The sequence below is a fragment of the Pelophylax lessonae genome, assembly GCF_965119305.1.
Source record: "Pelophylax lessonae genome assembly, chromosome: 9".
In the NCBI taxonomy this organism is placed as follows: Eukaryota; Metazoa; Chordata; class Amphibia; order Anura; family Ranidae; genus Pelophylax; species Pelophylax lessonae.
The window spans coordinates 30,709,336-30,736,799 of NC_138776.1; the positions used below are offsets into that span (position 1 = coordinate 30,709,336).

Here is a 27,464-nt window from a genome sequence, read left to right on the forward strand (position 1 = left end):
CAATATACACTTATTGGGATTTTTTTTTACCAAAAATAGGTAGCAGAATACATATCGGCCTAAAATGATGAAAAAATTAGATTTTTAAATTTTTTTTATTGGGAATGTTATATAGCAGAATGTGAAAAATATAGGTTTTTTTTTCATAATTGTCACTCTTTTTTTGTTTATAGCGCAAAAAATAAAAATCGCAGTGGGGATCAAATGCCACCAAAAGAAAACTCTATTTGTGGGGAAAAAGTACATCAATTTTGTGTGGGTACAGCGTCGCACGACCGCGCAATTGTCAGTTAAAGTAACGCAGTGCCGAATCGCTAAAAATGTCCTGGTCATTAAGGGGGAAAACCTTACGGTCCAGAAGTGGTTAAAGTGGTTGTAAACCTATACCCAGTGAAGTGGCAGGTTTAGGGTAATACACAGGGATTAAACAAATCTTCCTACTATAGGTGTGCGCAGTCTAATGCATCAGGGTGTGCACCCAAAGCTCAAACACACATGCCTTTCTCTGCAGCCTCAGCTGAATGGAGCAGTGAATGAACGGGATAGTCCTCTGTGCTGAGCGGGTTCCCGTTCCAAAGAATCACAGCCAGCTGCCCATAGTTACCATGCTGGTGCTGGGGACCCAAAGACAGGTGAAGAACCGACTCAGGTGAGACCGGTGCTGGATCCTTAGACATGTGAGTGTCTGTTTATTAAAAGTCTGTAGCAAAAGTATTTGTAGCTTCTGACTTTTAATTTTTTGAACCCTGGCTAAAGCTCCTCTTTAGGGCCACAAGCCTTTGGCACCAAGTCCATGTAATCACTGCGTGATTGTCATATTCCGCATTGCTGAAGATATTTCATTACTATGCCATTAAAGTGAAAGTTCAGCCAAAAACTAACTCTAAATCTATTGGCAACCACATTCTAAGATTAATTTATATAACCCTTTACAGCAAAAGAAAATTCTATACAAACCTTTTCTGAAGCCAATCCAGTCGGATGCTGTGTGCAGGAGACAGTCGACAACAGTTGGGAAATGCCTGAGAAGTAGCGTCACCCATAGACTTACTATAGGGCTTTCGTTGTCGGCTGCCTCTCTTGCACACGCCTACACAGAGAAGCCGCCGCTGACAGCTCAGCATTGAACCAGACCGGATTCGCTGCAGAAAAGGTAGGTATGATTGTCATATTCTGTATTGTTGAATATATTTCATGTCTATGCCATTAAAGTGAAAGTTAAGCCAAAAACTAACTCTAAATCTATTGGCAGCCACATTCTAAGATTAATGTATCTAACCCTTTAAAGCAAAAAAATAAATAAAAAGGCAATACAATCCTTTTATGAAGACAATCAGTCGGATGCTGTGTGCAGGAGACAGTCGACAACAGCTGGGAAATGCCTGGGAAGTGGTGTCACCCATAGACTTACTATAGGTCTTTCGTTGTCGGCTGCCTCTCTTGCACACGCCTACACAGAGAAGCCACCGCTGACAGCTCAGCACTGAACCAGACCGGATTCGCTGCAGAAAAGGTAGGTATGATTGTCATATTCTGTATTGCTGAATATATTTCATGCCTATGCCATTAAAGTGAAAGTTCAAACAAAACCATACTTGAAATCTATTGGCAACCACATTCTAAGATTCATTTATCTAACCCTTTCTAAAGCAAAAAAAAGCTATACAAACCATTTCGGAAACCAATCCAATCAGATGCTGTGTGCAGGAGACAGTCAACAACAGCTGGGAAATGCCTGGGAAATGGCAACACCCATAGACTTACTATGGGGCTTCCATTGTCGGCTGCCTCTCCTGCACACGCCTACACAGAGAAGCCGCCGCTGACAGCTCAGCATTGAACCAGACTGAATTTGCTGCAGAAAAGGTAGGTATGATTGTCATATTCTATATTGTTGAATATATTTCATGTCTATGCCATTAAAGTGAAAGTTCAAACAAAACCATACTTTAAATCTATTGGCAGCCACATTCTAAGATTCATTTATCTAACCCTTTCTAAAGCAAAAAAAAGCTATACAAACCATTTCGGAAACCAATCCAATCAGATGCTGTGTGCAGGAGACAGTCGACAACAGCTGGGAAATGCCTGGGAAATGGCAACACCCATAGACTTACTATGGGGCTTCCATTGTCGGCTGCCTCTCTTGCACACGCCTACACAGAGAAGCCGCCACTGACAGCTCAGCATTGAACCAGACTGAATTCGCTGCAGAAAAGGTAGGTATGATTGTCATATTCTGTATGGTTGAATATATTTCATGTCTATGCCATTAAAGTGAAAGTTAAGCCAAAAACTAACTCTAAATCTATTGGCAGCCACATTCTAAGATTCATTTATCTAACCCTTTAAAGCAAAAAATTAAAAATAAAACGCTATACAAATCTTTTCTGAAGCCAATTCAGTCAGATGCTGTGTGCAGGAGACAGTCGACAAAAGCTGGGAAATGGCTGGGAAGTGGCGTCACCCATAGACTTACTAAGGGGGTTCCATTGTCGGCTGCCTCTCCTGCACACGCCTACACAGAGAAGCCGCCGCTGACAGCTCAGCATTGAACCAGACTGCAGAAAAGGTATGTATAGCAATTTTTGCTTTACAGTGCTATATAGATTAGTCTGAGAATGTGGCTGCCAATAGATTTAGAGGTAGTTAGTTTTTGGCAGAACTTCTACTTTAAGCGCCTTGACTTTGAAACCCATTCAAACATTTATTGTAATTAACATTTTCCACTACCAATTTTTTTAAAACTAAAAATTTAGAAAACTGGTGTCACCTGATCCCTCTGAACCATAGCCAGACACAACCTGTTAGACTTTCAGTACGAAATAGAAATACATTTTTATTATTACAGGTCAAGAATTGTGAACTTTGAGGCCTCAATTGACCTTGTTACATATTGAGTCAAAACCCTTTCAGTTTGAAACACACAGTGCGTCCATTGTTGAGATGGTTTTATTTACAGGTACTTTGAGATGAGAAGCTATGTCATCTGCCCCAAGAGGTAATTGTGTTTGACAAACTTTTGAATACAATGCTCAGGAAGGCAGGCAACTAAATTGCTTATCCCAGGTGGAACGGCCTTTGGGGAGAAGGTGTACATAAGACATTCTTCCCCTAGTCATGAAACAAGAAAAGCCAGAGAGATCATAAAACTTTATGTTCGGGCCATGAGACGTTTATCACACAATGACCAAAACTCAAATTTAGGATAACACCTGTGTTCAACCATCCACCAGCAGATAAGCTATTGTCTAAATCATGAGAGAACAAACAAATGGAAATCAGCCTTGACAAAGACTAAAATTGTCATTCATTTACCTACACACCAACAGGGGGGTAGAGATTGTTGGAATCTACATGGTGTCAAATAAACATTGTCACTTAGACTGATGAGAACTGCAAATCTCAAATGAATTTCATATAATCATAAACTGATACAACATCTTTGCCCCATCATATACAAAAGGTGTTATGGAACTATGATGTTATGACAATCTCCTATTGAGAAGTACATTATATCTATCATATAGTAGTGTCAAATGGTCAGAAATTTCGCCCATATTTTATAATCCAGTCCCAAATCATGAATGTACTGTTGTTAACATAATAATCCCTTAAGGGATAATATTCTGCTCGGAAATAACCCATGTGTAGAAAAGTTTACATATACAAGCTGTTGTGTATCAATATATATAACTGTATATGTATCTATATAATTCTTACTGCTACTAAATGTAAAGTATATGGGTAAATCAGTAATTTCCAATCAATATATATATATTGTATTAGTAATATTCTTAATTCAATGGTATTACCAGGTCCAGTTACCAGGTCCAATCTTTACTTCATGGTGGATATTAGATGGACACGTATAGAGGATGAGAGCATGGATAAATTATTATGTTGGTAGTTATGATAATCTTAAATGGAGAAATTATACAGATTTAATATCCCATATCTTGGTTAACTAATAGAGGTGTCGCCCAATGACCTCGTCAGTTAATGGTTAAGTAACCCCAACCAATAGGGATAATGTTCCTCCCACTGGGTTTGGCTTATGATAATTTTTACTGCCCTTTTGTTCAACACAATATAAAAAGGAACCAGAGATGTAATAGGGGACACAACACATCAAATTTTTGCCCAATATACATCACACTTACAACATACACACTTCTACAGCTATGCACAGACTCATCTACACAGACTCCATTTCAATCCACCATGTATCTGAACCTTTGAGGGACGCCAAACGAAACTCCTCCCTAATTGGCCACCATCTTGGAAATGCAGCCATCTTAAGGAACCTGGTAACAACCATTCTAAACTAGCGGCCATTTTAAATATGGTAAATATGCCTTGCTAAGTATTTGATTATTATTCAATATTGTTTATGTACTTCCTTAAATGTTTTACATTCCATAATTCAAGGGTAACAAGAGTACAATCCCAGCCGTATTAACCATACGTAGATTTTTCTCTAAGAGATGATTTTTGCTTTTTATAACATTTTTATTAATATCAGATTTAGCGCATATTGACGTATTAGTATTACGTTTTGCATGGCCTATTCTCGCTTCATCTGCAGTGGGGTGATTGTCGGACTTCGCAATTCGCAGACAATTGTGGTCTGATTATATAGAACATTCATTTATGGTTCATACTACATCTGGGAAAAACGTATTCTTGCTTTATTTTACTTTCATCGTTTAGCTAAATATCACATTGCATTTATCGTTTTAAGTTTGGATTTTATGTAAGGTTATCTCTTTATGTCACTCAAGTCTGATCATTTATGGTGAAAAACATGTCTTGCGAATAAATATTCTTATATATATATTCCCTACTGTAGACTGTTTCACTAAGATTGGTATATGCTTTTAAAAAGAAATTAATAGATCAAAAAGAACTCAGGAAAATTGCGTGGTATACTATGAGTGTCTGAACAAAATTGATTGGGTTTTTCTTAGTTATTAAATTATTTGCCGTAATCGGCTGGAGGCACTGCGTCATAATTCTATTGATAGTTCAGACATCGCCTTTTAGTAATAGATTTAAAATAATCAGAATAATATTCTCGAACGTATAAAACGCACAACAAACCCTTATCAACACATCTCCAGAAATTTAGTACTTACTTTCTGACAGGTCAACAGCGATTTCACCATTTTCTGCAATGTTGTTTCTTGCCACGAACTTAAAAAATAAATAAAAGCAAATTAGATTTAAAAAAGCAAATCATTTTAACAAATGTATGTATTGCCAAAACATTTTCTTTTCAATTTTAGAGTTTATAAAGTAAGAAAAATTTAGAACTTCGGTCTTGGTTTTTGTTCCTCTCTGTCTCCCTGCAGCAGAGATTCATTCTCCCTGTTCATCCTGGTGACCATTGTCTCCGAGCAGAGGCGTAACTAGAACCTTCAGGGCCCCGATGCAAGAAACCATGAAGGGCCCCCCAGACCCCTGGCCGGGGCCCTTCCCTTCAAGCCCGGGGCTCTTCCCACTAATCCTGGGGCTCTTTAATCTCATTGCATGGCCTTTTATTATGGTCCCGCATCAGGATCCTTTCACAAGTTCTGCAGTGGGCCCCCTTCCTGCAATCTTGGGGCCTCCCCACAGTGGTGAAATGCCAGGGCCCGGTCGCAAGTGTGACCTTTGAGATCCTAGAAGTTCACCCACTGGTTTGCTACCGGGCCCCCTGGAGCATGGGGCCCGGTAGCGATTGCAACCCCTGCAACCCCTGTAGTTACGCCCCTGTCTCCGAGACAGAAAGTAATGGGAAATACAAAATTTTACAGTGCACACAAGAGCAAAAGGTGAGGGAAAATCTTCCAATGGGGACATGCGCTCTAGTGATAACTGTCTAAGAGGAGAACTCCTTTCACTTTATAGACATTTGTTTTCCCTTTCTGCTGTGAATCCAGGACAGGACATAAAGGGAAATCTCTCCCAAGAAATACAGGCAGGAACAAAAAAACAAAAACGAAGGGAAACTTACCCCTTCCTACAATATCTAAACCCCACCAAAAAAAAGTTTGCTAGTCTATGCTACTACATGTAAATCTTAGGTGCTTCTGTGGATATGCAGTTGGCTAATGGATAGATATCATAGTGTGGTTGTAAATGGGGTTCATTCAGAAACGATCTTTATATCACTAGAGGGATCACCAACGGGAGGAAGGAGGTCCTGATTCCTTTATGAAGAATGTTATATCACTAGAGGGATCGCTAATGGGAGAAAGGAGGTCCTGATTTCGCTATATAGATCTTTATGTTACTAGAGGGATCACTAACGGGATGAAGGAGGTCTTGATTCCCCTATATAGGTCTTTATATCACTAGAAGGATCACTAACAGGAGGAAGGAGGTCCTGATTCCTATATATAGATCGATATATTACTAGAGGAATCACCAGCAGGAGGAAGGAGGTCCTGATTCCTCTATATAGATCATTATATCACTAGAGGGATCACCAGCATTAGGAAGGAGGTCCTGATTCATCTATATAGATCTATTACTAGAGGGATCACCAGCAGGAGGAAGGAGGTCCTGATTCCTGTGTATAGATCTTTATATCACTAGAGGGATCACCAGCATTAGGAAGGAGGTCCTGATTCATCTATATAGATCTATTACTAGAGGGATCACCAGCAGGAGGAAGGAGGTCCTGATTCCTCTATAAAGATACTTATATTGCTAGAGGGTTTACCAATGGGAGGAAGGAGGTCCTGATTCCTCTATATAGATCTTTATATCACTAGAGGGATCACCAATGGGATGAAGGAGGTCCTGATTCCTCCATATAGATATTTATGTCACTAGAGGGATCACCAATGAGAGGAAGGAGGTCCTGATAACCCTATATAGATCTTTATATCACTGGAGGGATCCCCAACTGGAGGAAGGAGGTCCTGGTTCCTCTATATAGATCTATATATTACTAGAGGGACCACCAGTGGGAGGAAGGAGGTCCTGATTCCTCTATATAGGTATTTATATCACTGGAGGGATCACCAGCAGGAGGAAGGAGGTCCTGATTCCTCTATATAGATCTTTATATCACTAAAGGGATCACCAACAGGAGGAAGGAGGTCCTGATTCCTCTATAAATATCTATATATTACTAGAGGGATCACCAGTGGGAGGAAGGAGGTCCTGATTCCTCTATATAGGTATTTATATCACTGGAGGGATCACCAGCAGGCGGAAGGAAGTCCTGATTCCTCTATATAGATCTATATATTACTAGAGGGATCACCAGTGGGAGGAAGAAGGTCCTGATTCCCCTATATAGATCTTTTTATCATTAGAGGGAACTCCAGCAGGAGGAAGGAGTTCCTGATTCCTCAATATAGATCTTTAGTTATCACTAGAGAGATCACCAGTGGGTAAAGGAGATCCTTATTCCTCTATATAGATCTTTATTTAGTCCTCATATCTAGTTCTGGAGACCTCATTTACAAAAAGATACTGATAAGATAGAACAAGTCTAGAGATGAGAGGTGAAAGGTCTGAGGGATAAAACATACCAGGAGTGACTGCAGGAACATAGTATGTACACTTGTGGAAAGAAGGGAAGGCGGGACATGACGGAAACCTTTATAAACATGAAGGGTGTCAATGAGGTTCAAGGGGGTAATATTTTCAATACGAAGCTAAGCTCAAGAACACAGGGACATGACCTCATACTAGCAGGAGTAAAGTTCAAAACTAACCTTAACCACTTGCCGACCGCCGCACCACTATCTACGTCGGTGGGCAGCCCCTCACAGGCAAAGTGACGTAGATCTACGTCGCTCACCTGTGAGGCTCTAGGGGGCGAGCGCGCCGCGCCGCTCCCTAACATCTCCGCGCGTGTGACTGGCGGACCCGATGTCCGCCGGTCACTCGCGATCGTCGGGTGGAGAGGGAGAAAGGCAGGCGGCTAATGTAAACAAAGCCTTCTGTCATTCTCCCCTATGTAATGACAGAGATCATACCGTTCTGCTATACAGGATCGTATTTCTCTGTTGTTACACGAAAAGCTACGCCCCTTTACAGTTAGAAACACGCCCCTAGGGAGAACTCCCCCCCTCCGTCTCCAATAAAGTTAACCCCTTCCCTGCCAGTGTAATTTTTACAGTAACAGTGCATATTTTTAGCACTGATTACTGTAGTAATGTCACTGGTCCCCCCAAAAGTGTCAAAAATGTCAGTCAAGGGTCCGATCTGTCCGCCGCAATGTCACAGTCCCGCAAAAAGAATCACAGATCGCCACCATTACTCTTTAAAAAAAAAAACAACAAAAATGACAAAAATCTTTCCCTTAGTTAGTAAACGCAATAACTTTTGCGCAAACCAATCAAAATACGCTTATTGCGATTTTTTTTACCAAACATATGTAGCAGAAAACAAATTGGCCAAAAATGTTAAAAAATTTTGATTTTCACATTTTTTTTGGGGAATTTCATATAAAAAAATGTGAAAAATATTGTTATTTTTTCAAAATTTACGCTCTTTTTTTGCTTATAGCGCAAAAAGTAAAAATCGCACAGGTGATCAAATACCACCAAAAGAAAGCTCTGTTTGTGGGGAAAATAAGGACGTCAATTTCGTTTAGGTACAGCGTTGCACGACCGTGCAATTGTCCATTAAATTCATGCAGTGCCGAATCGCAAAATAGGGCCTGGTCAGGAAGTGGGTAAAATCTTCCGGGGCTGAAGTGGTTAGAAAGTATTTTACTGTTGATGCTTGGACTTTCAGCAGAGGTAGTGATTCAGTCAAAATAAGTAGATTCAAACATGCTTGGAACAAGCTGAGATTTATATTCAGACAAAAGTTATTTAAAAAAAAAAGTGGGGGGCAGACTCGATGGACCACTTGTTTTGTTTCTGCCACCACTCTTCTATGTTTCTATCCATTTATCAAGGCATTTGTTATATTTGCATAACTCCTCAAGGAGACAGCACACAAATGCTGGCGACTTTTGACAGGAGTGCTGAGTCAAGGTGCTGTAATGCTTTTTGAGGATACAATGTACAGCACCCTGCCACCCCATCCTACCAGCCATCATCTGCTTGGGTCTATCTGTACTATCTATGTGGATATAAATGTTGGGATATGACTCTGACACTCATTAGAAAAGGCTCAGTTAACCACTTTACCACCGGAGGATTTTGCTGTCTTACGACCAGGCCACTTTTTGTGATTCGGCACTGTGCGACTTTAACTGACAATTGCGCGGTCGTGTGACGCCATACCCAAACGAAATTTACGTCCTTTTTTTCCCACAAACAGAGCTTTATTTTGATGGTATTTGATCACCTGTGCGATTTTTACTTTTTGCGCTATAAACAAAAAAAGAGTGTTTATTTTGAAAAAACAACAATATTTTTAAAAAATTTTTATATGAAATTCCCCCCCAAAAAAATGTAAAAATCAAATTTTTTTAAAATTTTTGGCCAATTTGTTTTCTGCTACCTATGTTTGGTAAAAAAAATCGCAATAAGCGTATTTTGATTGGTTTGCGCAAAAGTTATTGCGTTTACTAACTAAGGGAAAGATTTCTGTCATTTTTTGGTGTTTTTTTTTTTAACGCGTAATGGCAGCGATCTGCGTTTTTTTCTGCGGGACTGCGACATTGCGGCGGACAGATCGGACCCCTGACTGACATTTTTGACACTTTGGGGGTACCAGTGACATTACTGCTATATATATGCACTGTTACTGTAAAAATGACACTGGCAGGGAAGGGGTTAATTTTATTGGAGAGGGAGGGGTTAATGTATGCCTGGTGCTTACTGACGTGTGGGGGGGAGGTGACTGTGTGACACAAGGACAGATCGGATGTCCAGCTATGCTGAACACTCCGATCTGTCACTCCCTGTCACTTAGGAGATCCGCCCGCTTTGTTTACACAGGCGGGCGGATCTCCAAACTCGATTCCCCGACGATCGGGGAAGAGCGGCGGCGATCGCCGCTGCTCCTCCCCTGGCCCGACTCCCGCTGTGACTGAAAACAGCAGGAGCGCGCCTCCGGCAGCGCGCGAGCGCCGCCTACAGGGGGAGGAGTCCAGCGACGTAGGTCTACGTCGCTGGACGGGATCGTGCCACATTGCCGCAGTAGCAGCAATGTGAGCTGTCCTAAAGTGGTTAAGCAATAAAACATCAAAATGACAGAACAAGTCTAGATGAATGTGACTACTACTATTAGATATACCATGATCCGGATACCGGAGAACCTTCACAGACAGTGTTTTAAGAAAATTCACATATTGGAATGATTATTGATGTAGCACCCTCCTAGGTAGGTGCTAGGAAAAGCATAGTTTTTGCTCTGCCTGCTTACCAGGAGAGTCTGATCAATAGTTAGGCCTGTTGCATGTGCCCATGTGTGATTCACCTGGTCTGAGGGAGTGTCCCCACTGTATCCAATAGGGGAGCCTGTTGGACAGTGGAGGAAACCCAGCCAGTGACACACAGACTTTTGTGGCTGTCCAAGTTGGAGGTCACAACAGTGGTGCATCCTGGGAATGGTCATAAAAGCCAAGGGCACATGTGACAGGGGGTCTTTGGGCGGTAAGCCAGGTCCCAGGAGGAGGGTGACGGCTGTCTCTCCTCCTGTCAGTGTGGAAAGTGGTCATAGGCAGTCGGCCTAGTGGACCAGAAGTGGGGTGCTGAGCTAAGAGGTCCAGAGGATACTGACGGTGGAGCAAGTGGCAGAGCAACCTGAGGAAAAACAGTGTCTGTGAGTACCAGGGAGCTTGCCAGGGGTCTGCCCAGGAAGGGGGACCACTCCGGTGAGAGTCAGTGGACAGGAGCAAGAAAGGGGGTGCCAAGTTAGACCCTGAAGAGTAACCTAAAGTATAGTTCACTTTTTATATCTTCACTTCAGTGGCAAGGTGAAGCAGCGGCCTTGCCGCACACACTACAGCTAGATGTCCTCAGGATTAGTGCATAGTTCTTAAATTGAAGTATCCCACTCATCCCTTCTCCCATCCCAGTTCCAAATAAAATACAAAAAAAACAAATCCCCTGGACTGTTCATTGACTGAGCCAAGGAAAGTGATAGGTTTAACCAACTGTTGCTATGGGTAACCCAGGGGAATCCATTCTCAGCAGCTCCCAAGGGGGCAGTGCTACATCTTTATTAAGCTGATATACAGTTTTGTTTTCAAGTGACTTTTTACTTGCACGTAAAACTCACAATGTATTTGATGCTGGCGGTAGTTACACCTTTCCCAACTCCTTCTTCTGTGAATAAGTAATCCACTTGCATGCTGTAACTTTTATAGCAGGACAACTGATCCTGTACAAGTCTTATACGTAAGTGGCTTTGTGACTTTGAGAAAATACGATACAGTATTATCTCATCATAGGGGTAACTTCTAGCATAATTGATGTAGTAATTGCTGTACTCATCCCGGCCATAGCAGAGGTTATCATCCTCATAAAAGGCCTGTGGAAGTAAAAGAAAGACATCAAATTATTTAAAAGAAAACTGTAATATAGTAAAATTAAAAAAATACAAAACGTCATCATGATCAACCTAAATTAAAGCCCAACTGAGCCTTCAGTTTAAACCAGCTAAAAAACATTCCAGGTGTATCAACACAAAAAGGTGTTCAGTGTCCTAGAGGTTGTTATCTATTTAATTTAGCCACAACCTGAGTAAAAAGCCTGCCTCGTACCAGCATACTGTAGGGAAGGACCTTTGCTCTTTGTTGAGAAGCAGCGGTCTTATTGCAGAGGTCAAGTATGCTTTATACTGAGTCAGACCTATAACCCTACACATGAGTAAAGCCCATGCTTTCTGCTGACTGGAGAGCTCCGGCTCTGACCCAGCACAGAGCGTGTTGGGCGTGTTGCTGTAGGGAAGAGAGGACTGATAAATAAATAACAAAGATAAACAGGTACAACTTATGTAGGAGGATTTGTTTCACCTCTGTGTACCACATGAGGCTTGGCACCTCAGTGGGTATATGGAAGGGTTTACAACCACCCGACCGTGATGTACATAGCTGAATGACGGCTACCACATGGTCATCCATTTCTGGGAGGGCGTCATATGATGCCCTCTTGTGATCGCGTCCGACGCGGCACGCTCTGTGGTCGCTGTAAAGAGCCAATCACAGCTGATCACAATGTAAACACAAGCCAGTTATCAGCATTCCTTTCCTCATGCTGACAGTGTGAGGAGAGGAGAGGAGAGCTGGCTTCTATGAAAGGGACATCTCCACTGATAATTAAGCACCGATTATCAGTGTCCTAATTAACAGTGCAGTCCCAACAGTGCCCCCAATCAGTACTCACCAGTGCTGTTAATCAGAGCCCATCAGTGCTGTCTTTCAGTGCCCATCATTGCCACCTATCAGTGCCGTCTACAATAACTCATCAGTGCCACCTATTAGTGCCCATCGGTACCACCAATCAGTGCAGCCTCATCAGTGCCCACCAGTGCCATCTCATTAGTGCCCATCAGTGCCGCCTCATTAGTGTCCCTCAGTGCAGCCTCATCAGAGCACATCAATGAAGGAGAAAAATTACCCGTTTGCAAAATGTTATAACAAACTATCAGAAATGTTTTTTTTTTCCTAAATTTTCTGTCTTTTTTTGTGTATATAGCAGTGATGATTAAATACCACCAAAATAAAGCTCTATTTGTGTGAAAGAAAATTAGGAAAATGTCATATGAGTACAGTGTTGCATGACCGCGCAATTGTCATTCAAAGTGTGACAGGGCTGAAAGCTAAAAATTGGCCTGGGTAGGAATGGGGTGAAAGTGCCCGGTAGGCAAGTGGTTACAGCCCTAATTTTCTTTTTCCACTCTGTAGAGTTTATAGAGGGTTTCGATAAAACTGGACATACTCAGCATGATACATTCAGATGAATGTTTAAAAAGTGCCTGCGTGTATTTATCCCCATCCCTTTATTTGTACAGTATACTGTACGTACAGAAAGGGTGATGTTGGGCTTGTAGTACGATGATGTGTCTATCACACTCTCAACTCTTCCATTAGCGTCCGTTGTTAGACATTTGACATTTGATCCATCAATCTGCACTTTAATTGCTCTAGAGGCCAACGGGTTGCCTTTCTCATCTGTCAATGTTGCCTGAAATACAAAATGTATACAAAATTAAAGATTGACAAGATATAAATATAAGTCCCCGTTCACATGCAGGCGACGCTACTTCCAGGGGCGACCTCCGAGGTCGCGGTGCGAGCAGCGCGCCGCGACCTCGGAGCGGCCACCATGGACTTCATAACATTGAAGTCTATGGCGGTCGCCTCCTGGTCTCCCCAAAGAAGCTCCGGACCCTTTTTCTAAGTCGGAGCGACTTGTGTCGCTCCTATTAGAACGGGTCCGCAGCTTCCCTATGGAAGGCAACCTGCGGCGACCTGTGAGGCGACCACAGGTCGCCTTAGTGTGAACGGGGCTTAAAAGAACCACTGCGCTTACTGAGGAAAATGAAACCAGCTGCTGGCACTACAATACAACAATATTGTTAAAAGCAACTAAAAACATAAACAGTGCCACACTAAAAACCATGAAAACAAGTCAGATAGATCTAACATGTATGGTATTTAATTGATTGATTTATCTATATATAAGCACATTATGCAGACAAAAGTTCATACCCCAGATGAAGTCCAGGTGGACGAAACGTACGTCGGGTTGGACTGAGCGTATCTATAAATATTGCGCCCATTTGTGATCACAATTTGAATGCCTGTTATTTACATGGAAAATAGAAGTTTTCTACTTTTTTAATAAAGTTATTATTTTGGATGGTATTACACTATGTTCTGTTTTTGGATCTCTCCTTATTTCAATCTACACCTCCTCAGTGGGTCAGCTGATAGCCTCCCACGGCTTCCAATACCATCTCTACGCTGACGATACCCAAATCTATTTATCCACCCTTCAGCTCTCTCCATCCCTGTCCTCTCGTATCACTAATTTTCTATCAGATATATCGGTCTGGATGTCTCACCACTTCTTCAAACTCAATCCATCAAAAACCGAGCTTACAATTTTCCCTCCACCACGTGCCCCTTCCTCTGACCTCTCTGTCAATATCGATGGCACAACTATCAGCCCATCCCCACCTGCCAAGGTCCTAGGTCAGTGATGGCGAACCTTAAATGATGTTTTGGAACTACATTTCCCATGATGCTTAACTCCACTGCAGAGTGAATGAGCATCATGGGAAATGTAGTTCCAAAACATCTGGGGTGCCAAGGTTTGCCATCACTGTCCTAGGTGATGTCCTGGACTCTGAACTCTCCTTCAAGCCCCACATCCAATCGCTGTCCAAATCTTGCCGCCTCAGCCTCTGCAACATCTCCAAAATACGCCCCTTTCTAACCAATGACACAACAAAGCTCTTAGTTCACTCCCTGGTCATCTCGCGCCTCGACTACTGCAATTCCCTCCTCATTGGCTTACCTCTATATAAGCTATCCCCCCTTCAATCCATCATGAATGCTGCCGCCAGACTCATCCACCTTACCAATCGCTCAGTGTCCGTCACTCCTCTCTGTCAAGCCCTCCACTGGCTTCCGCTCACCCAACAAATTAAATTCAAAATACTAACAACAGCTAATACTAGCCCCCAGCTACATCACTAGACTAATAAATAAATATATAGTGCGCTAAAATTCACATAAAGTATAAAACTTTAAACAATATGTGCAAATAGGTGTAAAACCAAATATCTGAATTAGGATGGGATCTTGAACAATAAAGTCCATAAAAAGTTCATAAAAGTCCTAAAGTGCAAATAATCACATCGGTGCTTGAATGAAAGATCCCAATTCACAACAGGTGAACTCTATAGCAAAAAGGTGCTTGCTTTGAAAGGTGCAGGTGTTTCCCTTACCAGACGGGTGAAAGTAAGGTGCAATAAACTCTCCAAAAAAACATAGGTGCAGTGATGTAGATAGACCAGCTCTGCCCACCTCGTGAACGGTCAAGAGCATATAGCCTTTTACCAGATAAAATTAGGACATAGGTGTTTAACCACTTTATCGCTGCTCACTAGAGCTCTACTGCGGCAAAGTGGCTTGATAACGTCTGGCGACGTAGACCTACGTCACCAGACATTCCCCTCTCTCGGCGGCGCGCGCACGCCACCGGAGGCTCGCTCCCGCTGTATTCAGTAACAGCGGGAGTCGGGCCAGGGGAGGAGCAGCGGTGATCACCGCTGCTCTTCCCCGATCGTCGGGGATCTAGTGTGGAAATCCGCCCGCTTGTGTAAACAGAGCGGGCGGATCTCCTAGGCAGGGTCAGATTGCAGGGTTCAGCATAGCTGAACCTGCGATCTGTCCCTGTGTCACTCAGTCACCTCCCCCCACACACGTCAGTAAGCACCAGACATACATTAACCCCTCCCTCTCCAATAAAATTAACCCCTTCCCTGCCAGTGTCATTTTTACAGTAACAGTGCATATGTATAGCACTGATTACTGTAGTAATGTCACTGGTAACCCCAAAAGTGTCAAAAATGTCAGTCAAGGAACCGATCTGTCCGCCGCAATGTCGCAGTCCTGCAAAAAAAAAAAACGCAGATCGCCGCCATTACTCGTTTGGTTAGTAAATGCAATAACTTTTGCGCAAACCAATCAAAATACGCTTATTGTGATTTTTTTTTTAACAAAAATATGTAGCAGAAAACAAATTGGCCTAAAATGACAAAAAATGTTGATTTTTACATTTTTTGGGGGGGGGGGGGGGATTTCATATAAAAAAAATGTGAAAAATATTGTTATTTTTTAAAAATTGTCGCTCTCTTTTTGTTTATAGCGCAAAAAGTAAAAATCGCACAGGTGATCAAATACCACCAAAAGAAAGCTCTATTTGTGGGGGAAAAAAGGACATAAATTTAATTTGGGTACAGCGTTGCATGACCGTGCAATTGTCCGTTAAAATAACGCAGTGCCAAATTGCAAAATATGGCCTGGTCAGGAATGGGGTAAGACCTTCCGGTCATAAAGCGATTAAAAATACGCTCATTGAGAATTTTTTTGTCAAAGACATGTAGCTAAATACATTTTGGCCTAAATATATGACAAACATTGAATATATTGGATATTTTTTAACTGTCAAAGTACAAAAATATTGTTATTTTTTCAAAATTTTCAAATTTTTTTATTAATATCGCAAAAAATTAAAAGCGCAGAGGTGATCAAATACCACCAAAAGAAAGCTCTGTTTGTGGGAAAAAAAGGACGTAAATTTTGTTTGGGTACGGCGTTGCATGACCGCGCAATTGTCAGTTAAAATCGCACAGTGCAGAATCGCAAAAAGTGGCCTGGACGTAAGACAGCAAAATCCGGCTGTAAAGTGGTTAAAACCCCTTTTAGATTTTTTTTTTTTTTATATATCTTTGTTTTTTTTTTTATATCTTTCTTGCCTTGGGGAGATTTCCCTTCACTTCCTTTCCTGTAGGTACAACAGGTAGTGAGAGGATATCATTAAAAAAGAAATGCCCTACATGGCTGTTACTAGAACCAGAGAAATGTCTTTTCTATCCCTGTCCGTCTTGAAAACGCAGAATTTTTGGTTTTTCCCCTTATTTTTACTCCCAGTGCCAATGAACAAATAGAGTAAATTTACCCAGAGGGGGGACACTTGTAGGAGAGGCTCAAACACACCAACCAAATTCACAATAAAAAAAAATCAGTTACAAATGCTTCACGTATTCAGTGTACACATGATCACATTGACCTAGTATGCACTATACTCACAGCAAATGGTAGGTGGACTTTATTGTAGTATGAGCCAATTGTTGTATAATCCAGTGTGAGGATAGCGAGCCTGTTGGTGATTGGCATGTAGCAGGAACTAGGAACCAGAATACCTGTGATAAAAAAAAAAATAGTCCATGTTTATGAATGACCTATCAGGGCTGACTGTGTGTGCTGTTATTCACTTGTATTCTCTCCCTGTCATACAGAATTGTCAGGTCAGCTCAGTGTTTAGCTGCAGGGTCCCTATGGAGGCTGACCTGATTTCAGGGCTGACAAATAACATATGAGGCTGATGTTATGTTGACCCTCTAGCTCAGCCTTTCTCAACCTTTTCAACATGAAGGAACCCTTGAAATGTTTTTCCGGTCTTGGGGAACCCCTGCTAAAAATTACTATACCTACAACTCATGGTAGACAGTGGGGGAAATGCTTCTTACATCTGTGGTGATTGGGAAGAACTACCCTCTTACAGATAGCTAAAAAGGTCAGTGGAGTCGGTGGGAACTTATCTAAAAGGCAGAAATTGCTCATTGCTCATTGCTCAAGGAACCCCTAGCAACCTCTGGAGGAACCCTGGTTAAGGAAACCCTGCTCTAGATTCAACATGTTGAGTGAATGACCCACAACAAGAACAAAGATAATGACTCCTGACATTTCTTAATAACTTAGCATATAACTGGACAATTTGTGGCCTCCAAGGCCACATCCAGCCTTTCGGCTGTCCCTGTCCAGCCTGCAATGCCCCCACAGCATTTACATTATATTGTCAAAAGTATTGGGACGCCTGCCTTTACACACACATGAACTTTAATGGCATCCCAGTCTTAGTCAGTAGGGTTCAAAATTGAGTTGGCCCTCCATTGCAGCTATAACAACCTATAACCTATAATCAACTCTTCTGGGACGGCTGTCCACAAGGTTTGGGAATGTTTGACCATTCTTACAGAAGCACATTTTTGAGGTCTCGCACTGATGTTGGACAAGAAGCCCTGGCTCACAATCTCTGCTGTAATTCATCCCAAAGGTGTTCTATCAGGTTGAGGTGAGGACTTTGTGTGAGCCTGTCAAGTTCCTCCACCCTAAACTGGCTCACCCATGTCTTTATAGACCTTGCTTTGTGCACTGGTCAAAATCATTTGATGGATGGGGGATTATGGTGTGGGGCCGTTTTTTTAGAGGTTGGGCTTGGCCCCTTTGTTCCAGTGAAGAGAACTCTTAAGGCGCCAGTGTACCAAGACATTTTGGACAATTTCATGCTCCCAACTTTGTGGGAACAGTCTGGGGATGGCCCCTTCCTGTTCCAACATGACAGCGCACCAGTGAACAAAGCAAGGTCCATAAAGACATGGATGCTATCTAACCTTTCTTCTACCCACAGATTTTTTACTCGGTGGAGAAAATTCTTGGAACACACATTCTCTGGAGAGGCCCTGGCCGATACAATACGCCCCTTCAGATATACTGAATAATACCTAACTAGAGACATAGCCAACTCCCTAGGCAAGTTGAAAATTCCCCCTTCCGTCAGTCCAGGCTAACTCCTGTGCCACTCACCCTATCTCTGGCCAATTATATAACTGCTTGTCATTGTCTGTAGTATTTGGCTATTGTAATTGATACTAACTCACCCACTTTGTCTATTTCTTCTCAGGTATTGTGCTATTATTTTTTTTTTTGTATATCTCCCCCTACCGACCTATACAGGCTCACCCCACTCTTTCCCCCCCCCCCTTCCTCTTTCTTACTTGGTCCCTTTTATACCAGTTTGATATTGGATCACTACACATCACCCAGGGACAATCTCCCTGTTTTTGCTTGTATTGATATTGTTAACATGTTCATGTTTATTCTGTTACCGATTTTGTACTTTAAAAATCCAATAAACATTTTTCAAAAAAAGACATGGATGAGTGAGTTTGGGGTGGAGGAACTTGACTGGCCTGCAGAGAGTCCTGACCCCAACCTGATAGAACACCGTTGGGATAAATTAGAGCGAAGACTGCAAACCAGGCCCTTTTGTCCAAAAAACTGGAAGGAGAGAGCCTGAGGAGCTGATCAGTACAGTGGGGAGGCTCGTGTCTGGTGGGAGAGCTTTGCCTAAAAGGTGTCTCCTGCCACTCACTCCAGGTGAGGATCTGCAAAAATCCCCGCTGTACCAACCTCAGGCTCTCTCCTTTTAGTCACAGTACTTCTCGGAGGGCAATTTAAGGGGGGGAGGGGGTGTTATATCGCCTCCCCAACTCCTGATTTAACCCCTTTAACAATTGCATGTATTACACACGGTTGTAGGGCGCCCCCATTACACTCAAAGATCGAGCTTGACAAGCAGTGCCACTTGTCAAACTCTGCACCCCAAATTAAAAAAGCTGCGGGTGTTAGGCCAAGCATTGCAGTAGAGGCATGTGAACAGCCCTGACCAGTTGTTATTTCTCAGTTCTAGTGGGTAGCCAGGAAGCGGTAAAACCGTGTCTCAGCTGCCAGTTTTTTCTGACCACAAGACTGAAAAGACCTATTTCATGAGCAGTTGCTGCTATTATTCCAGTTATTCTTTTTTTATTATAAGTTTACGTACTTACTGACCTTCCCTGGTCCCAAAAAAAAAGAATTAAGTTCGTCCCTCCATTACAGTCCTAGTTTCTCATGTGGCCACAAAATTATTTATATATAACAAAAAAGTAGTCCTTGGATTCCCCACACTGTATGAGATATGCGACACCCTACCCAAGTAATGGTGGGTGTCCCCTAAAAATACTGAAACCAAACAAAAAGAAAGAAAATAGGGAGCTGACACCTAGTTGTGGCTATCTCAAGATTATTACGAAAATACAAAATGCTAAATATAAGTAAAAAAGTCAACTCAGTATCCCACCCCACAAAACTGCCCTATCACCACAGCCTTTCACAAAAGACCCAACCTCACTCCTCAATCTAATCTCACCCCCTGGACAGAACTCCAAGAACCCCCATCTCCTGGAAGACATGAAGGGCTTGCCTGCTGCTATAGACCCCAAGGTGTCGCTGCTCCTAAGGTATAGACCGTATATGCCACAATAAGCTGAGCTAGTGAAACACCACCAGGTCTTCGTGCAGTATCGGGTCTATGGACCAATGCTCTCATATACCGATAGTCAGCGGAGGTGGCCAACTGGCTCACACTGCACAAGAATTCACATCACTGCCAATGCCTGAGGGTAACCATGAATGTGGCAAGATGAGCCCAGCTGGATGCATGCATGTAGGGGGTAATCTGGCATGTATTAAAGGTACTGTATAGTAAGAAGTGAAGCAATCCAAGCAAAAGGAGAATTTGTACAGGCCAACTAGGTGTGTGCAAGCACATTAAATTTGCCAGATTTTCTGGTTTTGAGGCAATGTTAGTGGAGTGTGGATGGAGTTCCCCCTGCATATCATGCACAGTAGCCCAATATGTGTTTCTGCAATCGGTACGTTGGGGCATAAACAGTCCATAAACAAGCATTTTTAGTAGGAGGTCATGGTCGTTCTTTTATCCCTGTTGCAGCAGATTTATTTAAATTGGAACAAAAGAGGTAGACATTACCTGTCCCGTTTTCTGTCATTGTAATGTCACAATTGATGTAACTTGAAAGCCCAGAAAATGGTAATTTAAATTGATCCAAGTCCAGGAATTCACTGAACTTGCCATTCTCGTCCAGCTACAAGGACAAAGTAGAAATTTTATTCTTTTAGACTTAAAATTTTTAGACTTTATACTTTATAATTTTATACTTAAAGACATAAAACAAGCAAAGTCAGCCCACCAGGCCCTACTTATAGCTTAAACAATAATGTTGGTTGGACTGACTGTCTTTAAAGGTAAATTACTGAAATACTGTGCCCAAGTAACACAAAAAGTATTAGTTTATATACAGTAATTGAGGTTATAACAATAATTATTAATAATAAACATATAAATATATGCCTACTCCCATCTCACCAAGCACCAGAAGGCTGGAGGGGTGGGACTAGTGGATATTCTAGATCAGTGATCCTCAACTCCGGTCCTCAGGGCCCACTAACAGGCCAGATTTTAAGTATTACCTTGGGGAGATGCAGACTAGAGTAATGCAATCACTGAGCAGCAAATGATATTACCTGGGAGGTATTTCAGTTATCTTGCAAATCTGGCCTGTTAGTGGGCCCTGTAGGCCAGGGTTGAGGACCACTGTTCTAGATTACTAGACTGCCACACAACTATCACAACTGAAACAATGGTTTTCCCCATCACCTGATAATCTATGGGTAGACATAGAGTCATCCTTTATCCAACATAGAGACCTTAAAAGCCCATTACTAGCCAATAAATGGAAAAGATTAGACATATCAACCTTCCTCATTACTATCAGATCAGCACTAATTGCCTGGAGAACCCTATGCATCCAAGAATTACACATAAAAATATGAATTCCCCTATCCACAATGGAATTCCCCATTCCCTATTTATCCATAAAACAACGGACTGCAGTTGGTGTTCAGTGGATCGAGGACATACTCCCCAGAACCCAACCCCTTCCTTTTGAACAACTTTAACAATCACACCAAATCCCATCAAAACCTTTATTTGATTACTTACGTATCTCTGCTTTCCTAACGGCTTATCCCAATTAGGGATGATCGAACGGTTCGGGTCGACCATCAGTTCGACCCGAACATTGGGTGTTCGAAATTCGGCCGAATTCCGAACTTTTTGCGGTAAAAGTTCGGAATTCGGCCACCAGAACCACCCAAAATGCAATGGGACAGGAACTGGGCTTTAAAAGCCCATGATTGGCCCAGAAACATCAGTAAAATGTGATTGGAGTGACTACGGGGTCCAGAGGCCAATCAGGAGTGAATACGCCCCCCAGTATATAACATAGCCCCACCAAACCTCTAGCACTGTAATACAGAGGCTGTGGAAGAGAGTGGAAGCATTTGTGTTTCTTCTGCTGCTTGTAAAGCTCCAGTGTCATTTTGCAATTATTAGTGTGAGGAAAGGGATATGCAGTGTAGTTAGGGTACTATATACCACTATAGTTAGATTCAAAAATCTAGTTTTTGTAGGGATAGCTTTACATGTCAGGGTGACCATAGTGTAGTTTAGGGTGACCTGACTCTGCCATGTCAGGGTGACCGTAGTGTAGTTTAGGGTGACCTGACTCTGCCATGTCAGGGTGACCGTAGTGTAGTTTAGGGTGAACTGACTCTGCCATGTCAGGGTGACCGTAGTGTAGTTTAGGGTGAACTGACTCTGCCATGTCATGGTAACCATAGTGTAGTTTAGGGTGAACTGACTCTGCCATGTCGGGGTGACCGAACTCTGCCATGTCAGGGTGACCGTAGTGTAGTTTAGGGTGAACTGACTCTGTCATGTCAGGGTGACCGTAGTGTAGTTTAGGGTGAACTGACTCTGCCATGTCAGGGTGACCGTAGTGTAGTTTAGGGTGAACTGACTCTGCCATGTCACCATGTCAGGGTGACCCCACTATGCAGATTCTGAGTTAGGGGTATACATATATACATATATATATATATCAAAAACGAAAATTTTTAAGAACTTTTTTTGCCTGATTCATAGTCCCTGGGGCATGACCCAGAACCCTAGGCACTTTTCTAGGGGCATTTATTGGGTTTTAGGGCTTCAAAATGGTGTTTTTTGATTCCAGAAGTTCGGGTCCCAATGATTTCAATGGGGTTCTGGAATCCAAACCGAACTTTTGGGAAATTCGGGTGTTCTGGTCGAACCGAACTTTTCAAAAGTTCGATCATCCCTAATCCCAATCCAAACATACACACACACCTTAAGACTTGGCAATTTCGTAATAACACTACCCCCACACAAAAGGGTATTACTTTAATTTACTCAAAGTTACAAAACAAAACAACCCTAGAAAAAACGTCGTCCATGCTTAAATTGGAACAAGATCTCAATAGATCTTTCTCAGAAGACCAATGGTCAAAAGCTATTACTTATTCCCGATCCCTAACCCATTGTAGCAACCATTTTTTTATTAAAAAATACTGTCTCGTGGTACCTAATCCCAAAGCGCTTAGCAAAATTTTTCCTAAACAATTCCCCCCTTTGCTGGAGGGAATTTGGACATTCTGGTATCCTCCTTCACATTATGTGGACATGCAAAGACCTAACTAGGTTTTGGCACAAGGTATTTTAACTAATCTCACAAATGACTGGAATAATAATCAAACCAGACCCAGCTCTAGCGCTTCTTTACTTAGTCATAGAAAGTTTTCCTAAAAACTTCAACACAACTATAGTGCTCATACTCCTAGCTGCCAAAACTCTCCTTACTAGACTTTGGAGAACAAACAAAGCTCCTAATGTATCAGAGCTCATCATACACCTCAACATAATTCTTAATTATGAAAAAGCTTTGGCTCTTAGATCCAACACTCTTCCTAAATTTAACAAGACATGGGAACAGTTGATCCCAATACTATCAACCTTAAATCCATAACTCCTCAGATGGGCTAGTTCCATTGCACTGTTACTTATGCTACATTGAGAACTATATTATTTAGGTATCAGACATTCAATTATGGTTATACCGAATGTAAAAAACGACGGATGTATTTTTTGTCCTTCCAGTTTTTATGTTTATTTTGTTTTTCCTTTCTGTAATTCTTTTAAAAACTAGGTTTAGGTCATTCTCATGTATTCTCAATGGGGGATTTTAGAAAATGGCAGCCCAAATAAACTAATGGGAATATAAAAATCATGATCCAAAGCAAAATGACCCAATGATAGGCATCGGAAGGTCCCTGCCCAGGGGCTCACACAGGACGGGTCACCCCACTCAAGCACCACAATGGCCGCAATATTACCACCATCAAGGTAAATATCTGCTAGGGGTAGGGAAATGCCGAGGGGTACACAGGACTAGTCCTCCGAGGTGCCAGGGAAGCCAGGGAAACCGAGGGAGCCCCTAAGGTCCGACTATTCCAGGGAAGGGCCCACGTCTGCCCCCGCCAGGGATTTTTTGGGGGACAATTTACTCACCATACCATGGTCCCAGGTGGGCCCCATTCCGAAACAGATCACCTTCCACCCCGGATAGGGGTGCTGTCAGCCAAGGGGAAGCTGCAATTCAGGATGTTCCTGGACGTGTGCATCCCAGCGAGACAGTCCACTAGCAGGCTCATACCCATCTGTTGGGGCACTGTCGTGGCGAGACTTAATTCTGGACTATAACCTGCTCACACTCGCTGGCCAGGCTGGGAGACCTTAAGGATCTAGATTATCCAGTGCGAAACCTCAGCCGGCTGTTGCTTGTAGTTCCTCTGGATCTTGGTCCTCAGGAACTAACTAGTGAAAATAAAAAATCACAAACTAACAAACTTTCCTATAATAGCTAAGACCGAAATCCCAGCAGGAAGCTAGGTCCTATTCCTTTAACTAGGCAGAAACAAACTGTTTGATGAGAGCAGGGTGTATGGGGCTATGCCTGCAGGGACAAACCCTCATAGGTGTGGTTAAGCTTTTTTTCCTGCCTAGTGCCTATTCCTGATAGGAGGAGCATAACCCTATAATCTCTGACTAGATGGAGCTGTGTCTGTCGATGAACGATAGGGAAATAATGTTTCTGGAAGAGGTGGGCTTAGGTGTGTTCAGATCCTAGTCCCAACCCACCTGAGCAATCCTGCCAGTAAGCCGTCACGATCATAGGCAATGAGGCATTTCCCGGCCCGTAGCTGCACATACACACGCCCTGACTAGGCTGGTCATGATTGGCCATGTGCAGTGACAGCTTCCTGGTGGGATGGCTCAGGTGGGTTGGGACTAGGATCCAAACATGCCTAAACCCATCCCTTGTCTCTGGTTTCTCCAGAATTGTACTTCCTGGAGGATGGTTAGCTTTTCATAGCTGCCTGTACCCTAGACATGAGACTATCACATAATTTGATAAAAAAAAAACCCTAAGGCTCCATGTACACGGGACGCTGGAAATGGCCGTTTAGGAGCAGTTGGGCGTTTTTTTCAGAAGCCCCTGAACCCATCTACATTTTATCTTATCTGTCCATGTACACCAGGTCGTTTACAGTCATTTGCAGGCAGTTGCGTTCAGGGACTGTTTTTAGAACGCAATTATTTGCGTTCGAACGTGTGTTTCCCGGCGTTTCAAACGCACAAACGCGTCCGAACGCGTCTGAACGCGATGACCCGCGTTTAGCGTTCGCGTTTTTCCATTTTAAAGGGGAATAATTTTTTTGACCTCTAGGAACGCTTCTAAACGCAAACGCCCGCAAACGCTGCTAAACGCCCGCTAAACGCGGGTACAAACGCGACTGAACGGACGTTTCAAACGTCCTAAAAATTCCAGCATTCAAAGGGACTTTTAACAACGTCCCGTGTACATGGAGCCTAATATTATAACATGGCTGTCTCATGAAGGCCTTCAACTAGGCACCAGTAATCAAAAAGAGAAAGGAAAAAAAAAACTACAGAAGGTATTTAGAACACTGATGGAGTAGTAAATTAATACAGGAGTAAGTGTTTAGATTCTGTAATAGCCCTTTCATGTAATCACCTCTTTTGTAAACTCATAGCAGATGTCATTAACACCCCGAAAGCAGTTGGCTTCCCTTCCATATCTAGGTACAGTTCTGCAACAACGGACCACAACAGTTCCTGGCACAGGCTCCCCATATACGTATCTGGAGAATGGAAGAAAATATCAGCATTCGTGAGAAGGAAAGCATTAAACAGTATAGCACATGTATAGACAATGGTTAAGACTTATGTTTTAATAGTAATTGTGGTATAGTTTGTTCTATAACAAGAAGACCAGTGCTGTTATTACTGGTGTTTGAGCAAAACAGCCTATATAAACTGGAACTCTGCAAGGACAGATTGCTGAGTGCAGGGGAGGACTGGGCCAGGGGGCAGGGGGGGAAATTGCCCCCTGGGCCGCTCTGATGTCCTGTAAAAAGGCTGCACCGCTTCTGTCACAGACATGCCTGAAGGATTCCTGGTGAAAAGAAGTAAAAAGTCCCCACCACTGACCTACTGAGTGTGGGTTGAAGACAAGGACAGAGTTCAGGCCTCCCTCCCCAGCATGGATGGTGTAAACTGTCTGAGCAGAGGCTCCTCCCCTGGCCACCCCCAACCGAGCTGTCCCAGCTCTCCCAACCGCCCCCTGCTGGCCAGGTTGGGAACCCGGGTTCAGTCGGTGAGTAGAGAGTACCTGGAGCAGGGCTTCAGCCTGGAGTGGGGGGTCAGGAGGAGGACAGGAAGGGGGAGAGTGGGAGGGGGGTCGAGTCGCTGCACCATGGGCCTATGGTTTGTACCTGCCCCCTGGGCCGAAAGTTGCCAGTCTGCCCCTGGCTGAGTGGCCTTCAGCTAGTTCACCTGTGACCCGACCTGCTGAATGATCCGCCTTGATTTGTGACTTGCTTTTTGGATCTTTGCTCACTTATTCTGACTTCGGCCTGCCTGCTTGACTCTGCCTACTGCTCTCTTCCCTAACCCTTCTCTGTCTGTCCAGCTGTTACCAACCTCATCTTGAACCTTTGCATCCGATCCTGTCTCCTGAACTGGTACCCTTTCTGCGTGACTATACAAGAACTATACAAGAATGAATATCCCATAGGATTTTGTTGCAGCCAAAGAAATTGTACAACACTATTTCTATAAAATAAATGTTTATTTGTAATTAGTAATTACATTTTTTTACACTAAAAAACTCAACATAGAAATAAATAAATAGACATAAAAAAGGACATAGAAATAAGCCCCATAAATGGGCAATCTGTTGTAATGCCACCAATCCCCCAACGTGTTTCAATTACTATGACAATCTTCCTCAGGGGATGTCAGGTAACAAGTGTCTAAATATACAAAAATAATAATAATAATAAAAGATATATAGAAATGATACAAATTAAATATTATCAAATAGGGCACGTTATCACACAATGTTCATTCACATAGATATACTAGATTGCAAGAATACAATGCTACCACAGTTCTTCCCAGAGGGGCCCCATGCAGGAGGTGATCCAATCACATAGCCCACAAGGGGTCGAGAGGGATGGCCCAAAAGGGAAGGCCCAGCAAGGGTGCCTGGCTCCAAAAAATCTAAAATGTTGAATGGAAGTAAGGATCAATATAATATAAGCCACTGTCCATAAGGAGGGATTATATTCAATTGGCCTAACATAACAAATTGGGATATATATCCTAACGTGTAAGGGATATTAGGAAGTGTATATAGAAGAAAGAGGCCAACCATGAATGCCAAAATTTAGCCCTAAAAAAAAAAAGGATTTCAAAATGGTGGCAATCAGATGCTTACCTGCATGGTATAGCTTGTGTATTCCTGACCAGGACGGCTGGGACTGTATATTACTTATGTCCCATTTACATATGCGTGGTTATTCCGCTGGTGATGATGCCAATGTGTTGCTGCCCGCGGGTCTCTAGCGCATGCACAATGGGAAAAAGGTGGCCATGTCCGCCCAGGACACCGGTGGAGTCTCAGGCCATTGGCCTCATGAAAGACCAATGTGACTTAGCCAGCCCCAACCCTGTAACTGCATGCCCTATATAAATGGGGCATATTTAACATACAGTCCTAGCCATCCTGGTCAGGCACACACGATTGATACCATGCAGGTAAGCCTCTGATTGCCACCATTTTGAAATCCTTATACACAATAAAGGCCCTATCATACTGTATATGCGTATCTTTATGCTATATAAATACTATTTTTGAGT

The 27,464-nt window shown here is 42.7% G+C and overlaps 1 protein-coding gene across 1 annotated transcript in view; it reads right to left on the reverse strand.

Moving 5' to 3' along the window:
• The window catches only part of LOC309564198 (ovostatin-like), a gene marked incomplete at its 5' end in the record, with an annotated part of 135,248 nt that overhangs the window by 87,789 nt on the left and 19,995 nt on the right, over positions 1–27,464 (reverse strand). Inside the window, 6 exons of the mRNA XM_082268828.1 lie at positions 5,139–5,196; positions 11,185–11,436; positions 12,933–13,091; positions 16,730–16,842; positions 20,292–20,406; positions 25,276–25,402. Of these exons, the coding sequence (XP_082124954.1) occupies positions 5,139–5,196; positions 11,185–11,436; positions 12,933–13,091; positions 16,730–16,842; positions 20,292–20,406; positions 25,276–25,402 (824 nt within the window). The remainder of the gene's footprint in view (positions 1–5,138; positions 5,197–11,184; positions 11,437–12,932; positions 13,092–16,729; positions 16,843–20,291; positions 20,407–25,275; positions 25,403–27,464) is intronic.